Here is an 11007-nt window from a genome sequence, read left to right as displayed (position 1 = left end):
TTTTTTTCTGGCTGTCTGCATGGTGGGGATTTTGATTCCTAGCTCTGCCTAGCTGCATTGCCCTCTGAGGAAGTCAAGGCTATGGCTACCTGCCTTGCAGGTCTGCTCTGATGGTCAGAGATGAAAACTTTCACAGCCACAGTGTAATCCAATCCAGGCACAGTGGCTTCTATTCCCCAGGGAACCAAAAAAAAAAAAAAGTGGGGCAGAGCAGACACTGGCACACATGATCACCAGAGCTGCACCTGCTGCTGTGTGCCAGGCAGCATCCTGAGCACCTCCCACCCACCGACTCATTCATCCTCTCAGTAACCCCATTATCCTCATTCACAGAAGATCAGAGGCACCAAGAGCTTAAGTGACCTGCCCAGGATCTCACGGCTGCTACGTTCAAAGCCAGCGTGAGCGCCCAGGCACTGTGGCACACTGCCTCTCACCAATACGGGGGTGTTTCATGATTAAGTTCATGGCTACACTTCACTCAATTGTGTAGGAAAGCAAACCAAGACAGTTTGTAGGGTGACGGGGGGATCATGAGAACAGCAGCCATGATCTAATCATCATTTGTTCCCCATCATCTTAGTTAATACCCAAAGCCTCACAGTTGAGAGCCCCGGCTGCCCAGCTGCACCCCTGCATTTAAATAGTGCGCCCTTTATGGAGAAAGCTGACCCTGCTCTTAGACTCGATGAGGGAATCCTGTTTGAGACTGAGGACACACATTGCCTTACCTGGATCTTCTCATGGCTAATTAGCTGAAGCACTTTGGGATTAATGTCTCCTTCATCTAGAGAGGGAACCAGAAGGCCATGAATCATCACTAAAATACCAATCCTGCGGGAAAGTCACTGGTATCTGCTAGCTTTGTTATGCACCTCTGTGCCAAGATCTCAGCTGGGGAAATAGTCATCAGGAAATGCTGCAGAGTTGAGCATCTTCCTTTGACTTATTATTTTTTTGGAGACAGAGTCTCGCTTTGTCTCTCAGGCTGGAGTACAGTGGCATGATCTCAGCTCACTGCATCCTCCGCCTCCTGGGTTCAAGCAATTCTCCTGCCTCAGCCTCCTGAGTAGTTGGGACTACAGGTGCATGCCACCACACCCTCCTAATTTTTGTATTTTAGTTGAGATGGGGTTTCGCCATGTTGGCCAGGCTGGTCTCGAACTCCTGAGCTCAGGCAATCTGCCCACCTCGGCCTCCCAAAGTGCTGAGATTACAGGCATGAGCCACCGCACCCCACCCTTTGACTCCTTTTAGAATTGGAAAGCCAAATACATAGGCTGGAAAACGTACTTACTTATCCGACTGTTGGCAAAGGGTTGATTTAAACTTTCTGTGTAGCCGTCTTTCCTTCCCCTGAAGATTTCACTTGTAACTACCTTTTGCTGCATCTGGTAATACACAATTGAAAGTATAAAAATGGTAGCCACAGGCTTCTTTGGGATAGAGGAGCTCTAGACCCATTGATGTCACATCCTTTGCTGGATAAACTGTGGGAGCCTTGTTACCCTGGAGCATACAAGTCAGAACACCTTCCTGGCTTTGGCCAAAATGCCCTAAAAGTCATATTGGTAGAGACTGGGTTGACATTTCTGCTTGTTCTCTTACTACCTTCCTGAAAGTAGATTTTTCAGAGTTCCCAGAGCAGTTTCTTGTAGATCAGGGATTGGGAAACCAGAGCCTGCGGGCCAAACTCAGCCTGCTGTCCATTTTTGTAAGTAACGTTCTATTGGGACAGAGCCATGCCATTCATGCACACATCGTCCATGGCTGCTTTCTCACCATAGCAGCAGAGTTGAGTAATTCCAACAGAGAAAGGCCACAAACCCTGAAATAGTACCCTTTACGCAAAAGACCCACAGGTTAGCACGGTGAAAAACAGATCTCCAGCAGAAAGGGGTCTACGTTCTCTGCTCCCGTGGATGAATGGCAGGAGCCACTGCGATCGTTTTCCTATAGTAACAAAGGGAGCCGTGCTGACTACAGTAACAGCTGGCATTCATCCAGGGCTCTCTGCTGGTCTACCTGCAATTATCGAACATTTCAAGGCATGGGACCAGCATGACCCCCTGCTTATAGGTGAAATGGTGGATGAGGAGGACTGACACTCAGGACCCACTCTCACCCCCTCCACCACCTGCCACCGCAGACATCATGTCCCTACCATTGCTTTCCGCTCAGCTGTGATCCCCCGGCAGTACTTCTGCACCAGGTTCCTCACGCACATTTTCCTGAGCAGATCTGATGCCTGTGTGGAGAACATACTTCTTTCCACTTGCCTCACTCACTCCCTGTCTGGGGCTGTGGCAATCAAAATGAAGCTTTTAAAAAAACACTGCTGGATTCAGTTTGATTTCAAGCACAGTGTTAATATTTTATATTTTATAGTCAGAGCAGCTAACTGGATCCTCTCCCAACTTTTTGCTGTTGCTTAACTAATGATTCTCAAACTTGAATATGTTTATGACTTTCCTGCAGAACTGGCTATAATGAGATTCCTGGAGATTTTGACTCAGTGGGTCCAAAGTAGAGCCCAGGAATCTTAGAACAGCCCCACCTCTAAGTTCCAGACACAGAGGGTCCTCAGACCATCTCTTGAGAGATGCTGTTCTAAGTAGGCTACGTCAAGAATAGAAACCATTTGAAAGTGCTCTGTCGGCCGAGCATGGTGGCTTACACCTGTAATCCCAGCACTTTGGGAGACTGAGGCGGATGGATCACTTGGGGTCAGGAGTTCGAGACCAGCCTGGCCAACATGGCAAAACCCCGTCTCTACTAAAAATACAAAGATTAGCTAGGCGTAGTGGCGGGTGCCTGTAATCCCAGCTACTCAGGGGGCTGACCCATGAGAATCACTTGAACCTGGGAGGTGGAGGTTGCAGTGAGCCAAGATTGTGCCACTGTGCTCTAGCCTGGGTGACAGAGCAAGACTCCATCTCAAAAAAAAAAAAAAAAAAAGGTGTTCTGTTCAAACAACCTCCAGTGGCTTTATAATGTTATTAAGGACATCACGAGTTCTAAGGAGTTCAATTTCTTGTGCAGCATCCTTGGGAAGAAGGGCTCTGCCAGGGCAGCCCTTTCAAGCCAAAAGGAGGCAGCACAAAGACATATGAGAGTTAAGCTTCGTCAGTGCCCGTGTTACTTACAACACTGGAAATCCCATATTAGTCCTTACATTTTCCAAGATGCCAGGAGGTCTCAGCCAGCTCTTGTCCAGGACAGTCTTTGGAAGGTGATACCGGAGATTCAAGATGTAATTCTTCCGCACAAACACGATAAATTCCTCATTGTCAGGACAGAGGGGTTTGTTGCGACTGATGAATCCCTTGATGAACCTAAAAAGGAAAATGTTTTCTTACTTTTCTGGACCATTTCTTCACTGAGATTTACATTCTCTTCCCCCTTCTTTGATTCAAAGGAGGCCAAAGTGGTAGAGGCTGTTGAGATGACCACATAGGCCAGAAGCCTGGAATGTAGGCCCCAGGCCAAATCTGCCCCACACATATGTTCAGTTTCACCCACACGGCCTTTTGTTTTGTTTTGAGGAGCTTTAATTAGTTGCCAATCAAAAAAAGTTAGGAAATAGTGCAAAAAGGCCAGATTTCAAGGCCGGGCATGGTGGCTCGTGGCTCATGCCTGTAATCCCAGCACTTTGGGAGGCTGAGGCAGGCGGATCATTTGAGGTCAAGAATTCGAGACTAGCCTGACCAACATGGTGAAACCCCATCGCTACTAAAAATACAAAAATTAGCTGGGCATGGTGGCTCGTGGCTCATGCCTGTAATCCCAGCACTTTGGGAGGCTGAGGCAGGCGGATCATTTGAGGTCAAGAATTCGAGACTAGCCTGACCAACATGGTGAAACCCCATCTCTACTAAAAATACAAAAAATTTAGCCAGGTGTGGTGGTGTGTGCCCGTAATCTCAGCCACTTGGAAGGCTGAGGCAGGAGAATCGCTTGAACCCAGAAGGCGGAGGATGCAGTGAGCCTAGATTGCACCACTGTACTCCAGCCTGGGTGACAGAGTGAGACTCTGTCTCAAACAAAAAAACAAACAACAACAACAGCAAAACTCCAAAACCCAGATTTCAGTGTTCCTTGAAAATTCAAGCCATCTGGCTACATTTCCCCACAGCGGCAGTCAACTGGAATGGACTAGTTACTGCCCCACCTTGAGGTGGACTGAGCATTCCAGTTTGCTGCAGTCTCTACCATGCCCTGTTGTCTTATCCCAGCTCATGAGATTCACTCACTTTACCTGCCTGGCATCAGAAGGCATTTGACTTTGTGACTTTTGAGCCAGGCTAAGAGAAATTCCAAATACATTGAGTTGTGATCACCATCAAATTCAGCTCAGAGCAAAGGGATGGGCCCGAATTCCTAATGGCATTCTGAAGGGAGTTTTTCCTTTCTGCACAAATCCAAAAATCACAAAGAACTCATCTACCTCCATGACCATCCCCTGCAGGGCACCAGCGTTTAGTGACCTGTCCTGTCTGTTGTACCTGAAAACTTACTTTCTGATAATCCGCACGGCCCACTTTCTCCTTTGGATTGCCTTCCGAGCCAGAGCCCCACGCCAGTGGGCTTCCAGTTTGATGGCTGAAAGAGTTCACTGCTGGCATTAGAAGGTGAGCACAATCGTATGGAAATACAGAAGGCTTTTCCAGAAGGTTTTATCCATTCAACAAACATCTGGACGCCCATCACAACACTCTGTTAGCCTCAGAGATGGAAGGTCGGATGAACGTCATCAGTTCTTACCTGGGAGCACTCAGGCAACAACTGAACCGGGGGAGACAGAGCAGAGGGGCCTATGGAAGATTTCCGGGGAAGCCCCGAAATTACATGAGGGAGTCATTTTCCCAGGGTCTTTTTCAGCCACAGCAATGGCACTTGTGATGGTACAGATCAGTCTTCCCACCATATTTAGTCTCACTGGGGTTTACTTTCAGTTGTCTACATTAAAAAATTGGGGTACACAAATTAGGGCACATAAAACTTAGGTTCTGGCTTATTTCCCAATTTTTTTTTTTTCTTTTTGAGATGGAGTCTCACTGTCGCCCAGGCTGGAGTGCAGTGATATGATCTTGGTTCACTGCGACCTCCGCTACTCAGGTTCAAGTGATTCTCCCACCTCAGCCTCCTGAGTAGCTGAGATTACAGATGTGCACCACCACGCCCAGCTATTTTTTGTGTGTTTTTAGTAGAGACGGGGTTTCGCCATGTTGGGCAGGCTGATCTCGAACTCCTGACCTCAGGTGATCCACCCACCTTGGCCTCCCGAAGTGCTGAAATTACAGGTGTGAGCTACCGTGCCCGGCCTGTTTCCCAATTTTTAAATGCTCTTCAGATTTTTTTATTTTTGAGTATTCAGATTTTTTGAACGCTTTTCTTTTAATCCTCAGAACAGCATTGTTTCTATTACAAAAACAAGCAACTTGAATCAACCCAAATATCCATCAACAGAACAGTTAAGTTGTGGCATACTCATAGCTCAGAGGCTGGCCCACTACAGCCCGCCGCTTGTTTATGTAAATAAAGTTTTATTTCAACACGGCCCTGCCCATTCATTTACATATTATCTAAAGCTACTTTCCTGCTACCATGGCAGAGTTGAGTAGCTGTGACAGAGATCATAAGACCCCTAAGTCTAAAATACTTCCTATAATGCTGACCTCTGCTACAGTGGAATACTATGTAGCTATGAGCAAATGAATAACTTAAATCTACACACATCTCCTGGTTGAATTTCAGAAACAATCTGGAGTGCAAAAATGTCACCCAAAATACCAAGAGTATAGTTTTCTTAAGTTTAAAACACGCCAAATTATAAACAGATTATTAAGAGATACATCTGTAGATAGTGAAACTACTGAAGAAAAACAAGAGAATGATTAATGCAAAATTCAAGAGAGTGGTTACTCCCAAGAAATGTATGCGTATGGGTGGGAGTATTGTTTGAGAACATGACTGGGGAGGGACAAAAAAAAGGAAGGGCTTCAAGGGTACTTGTATGTTTGAAACCTTTTTCAAAAATTATTCTTTTGTTTTTTTTGAGACAGGGTCTCACTTTGTCACCCAGGCTGGAGTGCAGTGGTTCCATCGTGGCTCACTACAACCTCCGCCTCCTGGGCTCAAACAATCCTCCTGCATCAACCCTCCAAGTAGCTGGGACTACAGTTGTTAACCACCACGCCTAGCTAATTTTTGGGTTTTTTTGTTTGATTGTTTTTTGGCAGAGACAGTGTTTCACTATGTTGCCAAGGCTGGTCTCGAACCCTTGAGCTCAAGTAATCCACCTGCCTCAGCCTCCCAAAGTGCTAGGATTATAGGTATGAGCCACGGCGCCTGGCCCACAAAATTATTCTTTAAATGTACACATATTGTAGGTCCAATAAAACATGCCTGTGGAACAAATACAGGCCACTATGTTACAATCTCCAATCAGTAAGGAAAAAGGAGAAGAGGTCCCAGAATTGGACCCCACACCAAGGTTTTAAGGATGAGCAGGGGGAGAGAACTCACAGATGTGCCCCCAGGTGCCAAGCAGATGAGAACGGGAGCAAACTCATGTGCTTCTTTCTAATTCTTACCTGCTTGTCTTTTTTTCACATATTCTCTCCTTCCTAGGCAGCTTTTGTATGTGGCTTGGATTCTTGCAACTTGAAATAAAACAGATGTTTTGGTGAAAGGGCTTTGTATTTGTGCATCTTTGTGGCTGTGACCTCCAGGGGTGTTTGGGGGATAACGGAAGGGGGCATCAAAGGCCTGTGTGTAGTGATGTTTCAGGAAGCCATTTCAGCACTGCAGACCTGAGAGCTGGCTGGTTACATGACGCCTGGCTCCCAGATGCTGCCTGGGAACTGGAGTTTCCTTCCTGCCTTTCCTTTTCCCAGGGCAAGGAACAGACCTAGTGCTAGGAGCCCCCCAGTTCCATGCCAGGCATTGGGTTTCATTCTCATACCCCAGCCCACAAGGCAGGCATCATCAGCACAGTTTACAAATGGGCATGCAGGTTCAGACAGATGGTGAAGATGCTTGCTGGGCAACACAGCTAAGGAGGAGCACGAACCCAGGTCTGACCACAGAACACTCTCCCTCGGCCTCTCAATCCTGCATCCACTCCCTCCACACAGCAATCTAGGTCCTATCAGAGGCCAAGCTCATGAAGGGCCTTACAGAGCAGCCACGTCCTGTTCCCTGCGAGCCGGTTAGAGATGCTGGCTCAGGCCCCGCTGGCCTAACTGTGGCCCTTCAGCCACATCCCCAGCCATTGGTGCCCACTGTTACGGAGGTCAGAAAATGAGACCACCAAGCCTTGAAGCCAGATACACCCACGTTCAAACCCCAGCTCGGCTGCTTACTCGCTGTGTAGCCTTCAACAAGTTACCAACACCTCCGTGCCTCAGTTTCCTTGCATAGAAAGTGAAGACAGTAACACCCATGTCACCTACCTCATGGGTCTGTTCTCAGAACAGAATGAGACCGTGGTATAAAGGACTTAGTGTTCACCTGGCGTATGGCAGGCCCTTAAATGACTCAAGAGTGCTTCTTGATAGACCGGTTACGTTTCAAAGGGGACGCTCCCTCCCCCAGCAGTTTTGATTTTTTACTTTTTGCATTTCCCCATCTAACTTTTCTCATTGACCATTTCCAACAAACCCCCAGGCTGCAGGCTTTGAAGCTACACTTTCCAACATCAGACACACAGACAAGTGACGTTTTGGAAACGTTAATTTAAAGGGGCTGGTCTCTCATGGTTTTATACCCTAGTAGTGAACAACAGGATCTGATCCAAACGAGAACTGAGACGGCAGAACAACGTTTATATATCTGCGTGCATCTGTGACTGACCTCCAAGCACTCATGAAAACAGAAATTCACAGGGATTTTATCATAATCCCATATCTCGTTCCTAGTTTCCAAAGTAAATGCTTCTAACGTTATATCAAACACCCATGTTTAAGATGTATCCCCAAGCTCTACTTGTTCATTTCATATTCTATTGAAATCAGGACAGAAAAAGAAATCATACCTAGTTGATGTTTACAAAATTCCAAGGCATCTTCGGTAGCAAACAGAGTTCTGGGGAAACGAATGAATATTTTGGTTCTAAAAGTGAAAAGAAATGTTTTTGTAATTAATTGGTCAGTTTACCATCTAGTGGGTTGAACGGTGCCCCCTTCAAAAATTCATGTCCACGCAGAACCTCAGAATATGATCTTATTTGGAAATAGGGTGTTTGCAGATGTGACTGATGTAAGGATAGAAATGAGATCATCCTGTAATAGGGTGGGCCCTAAATCCATTGAGAGTGTCCCTATACACACAGAAAGACACAGAGAGGAGCCCCTGTGAGCACAGAGGCAGAGATTGGAGGGACACAGCTACAGCTAAGCAACGCCAGGAGCCACCAGAGCTGGAAGAGGCTCCTGCAGGAACGTGACCCTGCCAGCTCTTGATTTTTGGATTTCTGGCCTCCACAGCTAGGAGAGAACAGATTTGTTTTAAATCAGTCACTTTGTGATCATTTGTGACATAGTCCTAGGAAATGAATACACCATCCTAACCTGAAGTTGCTTCAAGTTATGTTCCTGGGCTTTAAAGAGTGATGACAAAGAATATGGGTGTTTTTTTATTTGTTTTTTGTTTTGAAACAGAGTCTCAGTTTGTTGCCCAGGCTGGGGTGCAGTGGTGCAGTCTCGGCTCACTGCAATCCCCATCTCCCAGGTTCAAGTGATTCTCATGCCTCAGACTCCTGAGTAGCTGGGATTACAGGCACCAGCCACCATGCCTAGCCAGATAAAGAATGTGGATCTAAGCTTAAAAGAAGATCATGCCGGGGCGTGGTGACTCACGCCTGTAATCCCAGCACTTTGGGAGGCTGAGGCAGGCGGATCACCTGAGGTCAGGATTTTGAGACCAGACTGACCAACGTGGTGAAACCCCGTCTCTACTAAAAATACAAAAATTAGCTCGGCATGGTGGCGTGCACCTGTAATCCCAGCTACTTGAGAGGCTGAGGCAGGAGAATCGCTTGACCCCGGGAGGCGGAGGTTACAGTGAGCCGAGATTGCGCCACTGCAGCCTGGGTGACACAGCAAGACTCTGTCTCAAAAAAAAAAAAAAAAAAAAGAAGAAGAAAAAAAGAAGATCACATTAGCCAGCAGAGAGGCTACAAATATTGACCTCACGTTGCCTGCCCCACCCTCGGCCTGGTGAGGGAAAATTCCCTGGGCAGCCACTGGGGGCAGCAGTGGGTGGTGCCTGATGATCCCACTCTCCCTTGTCCCTGTTCCAATTTATGGAACAGGGGACAGACGGATCCCACCTCTGACCTCCATGCCCTGCCTCCCTCAGGATGTGCTGAGCCTGGCAGAATCCCCTTGGAGATCTGGATTGAATAAGTAAGTGATCCTTGGGACAGGCCCAGGATAGGAGCCTAAAGATGGAGAGAGGCTTAGGCGGCCCAGAGGACCATGTACAAGCGGGAGTTCGGAGTCGGCGGGGAAAGCCCACGAACAGGGTCACAGGCGGAGATCTCCGGAGCGGGGAAGCCCTGCCTCGGGGAATACATCTTCACGCTGGGGCACCTTTCCCTGCAACCACATTAACCCTGACCAAAATGACTAACAAGGCGGCCTCAGATCTTCCCGATTCATGTCCCTTGAGTTGTGCCTGAAAGCTTTCAATGCGTACGAAAGTTCTCTGCTCATGGACAACTAAGACTCCACAGTTAAGAGTTCTAGCACACCATTTCTGAGATGCTACAGATGATCTCACATTGTCTAGGTCCCAGCTCCTCTGGCAGGTCACGCGTACATGGAAACAGTGAAAGAATCCAGGCACACAGAGGTTAGGTGGCCCCTCTGGTTCCCTGTGTTTTGCCAGCAAGGAGGCCCATCTGCTGAGCCAGTTTAGTGCCGAGCGTTCCTTTATAACTTCACTGCCTCCCACCGGCAGCACCATAGCTCTTCTAAATAATTAAGAGCTGCATTTACATTGAGTAGATGAGGCATACATCTTGCAAATCTCCATACATCCCTAGGAATTGAGTCTCCAGGCTCTAGATGGATACGGATCAATGCACAAACCCTTTGATGTCAAGGGAAGAGACCATTTGGTGGTCTTCTGGTCACTTACTTGCCTAACTTGTATTCCTCAGGTTTGTAGCCGATGTAGTTGATCAGCCGTTCCACGCCCTCTGCTGGAGGCCCGTGCCAGTGCGGCCAGGTGTCTGGGCATAAGGACTTGTACCTAGCAGGAGAGGAGACCGACATGGAGATGCTGTGACTGTACCTTCCTCTAGCCCTCCCCCACATCCCCGGCCCCAGAAGCCTGCTGAGCGCTGCTGTGGCGTGTCAGCCACTCACTGTATGTAGTAGTCCCATCACACGAACTTTCTCGAATTCAAAGATGGGTGCTTTGCAAGAAAGGAAGAAGAGATAAACTGTTTCAATATAGTAGGGAGTTTGACCTGTCTTTGTAGAACAATGACATCATCAGATGCTCAACCCAGTGACTCAATTCCACTCCTAGGTATCTGTCCCAGAGAAATGAAAAGGTGTCTGAACATTCATACCTGAATGTTCATAGCAGCCACTGGGTGTAGCAGTGCATGGTGCTATGATTCATAATAGCCAAAAGGTGGAAACAACCCAGATGTCCATCAATAGAAAACTGAACAAACAAATGTCTCGCGCTGTCACCCAGGCTGGAGTGCAGTGGCACGATCTCCACTCACTGCAAGCTCCGCCTCCTGGGTGCACGCCATTCTCCTGCCTCAGCCTCCCAAGTAGCTGCAACTACAGGTGCCCGCCACCTCGCCCAGCTAATATTTTGTATATTTTAGTAGAGACAGGGTTTCACCGTGTTAGCCAGGATGGTCTCGATCTCCTGGCCTCGTGATCTGCCCACCTCGGCCTCCCAAAGTGCTGGGATTACAGGCATGAGCCACCGCGCCTGGCTTCATATTATGTTTATTTTAAAATCAGATTTTAAATT

At 47.6% G+C, this 11007-nt stretch overlaps 1 protein-coding gene across 1 annotated transcript in view; it reads right to left on the bottom strand.

Moving 5' to 3' along the window:
- Positions 1 to 10260, bottom strand: part of MYO1H (myosin IH) — a gene marked incomplete at its 5' end in the record, with an annotated part of 14696 nt that extends 4436 nt beyond the window's left edge. The window contains 8 exons of the mRNA XM_011997929.1: positions 732 to 787; positions 1298 to 1391; positions 2165 to 2248; positions 3176 to 3335; positions 4518 to 4602; positions 6597 to 6665; positions 8039 to 8115; positions 10147 to 10260. Of these exons, the coding sequence (XP_011853319.1) occupies positions 732 to 787; positions 1298 to 1391; positions 2165 to 2248; positions 3176 to 3335; positions 4518 to 4602; positions 6597 to 6665; positions 8039 to 8115; positions 10147 to 10260 (739 nt within the window). The remainder of the gene's footprint in view (positions 1 to 731; positions 788 to 1297; positions 1392 to 2164; positions 2249 to 3175; positions 3336 to 4517; positions 4603 to 6596; positions 6666 to 8038; positions 8116 to 10146) is intronic.
- Positions 10261 to 11007: the final 747 nt, after the last annotated feature.

This window comes from Mandrillus leucophaeus, unplaced genomic scaffold (assembly GCF_000951045.1).
Source record: "Mandrillus leucophaeus isolate KB7577 unplaced genomic scaffold, Mleu.le_1.0 Scaffold55, whole genome shotgun sequence".
NCBI lineage: Eukaryota > Metazoa > Chordata > Mammalia > Primates > Cercopithecidae > Mandrillus > Mandrillus leucophaeus.
This window is presented reverse-complemented; position numbering and strand designations above follow the sequence as displayed.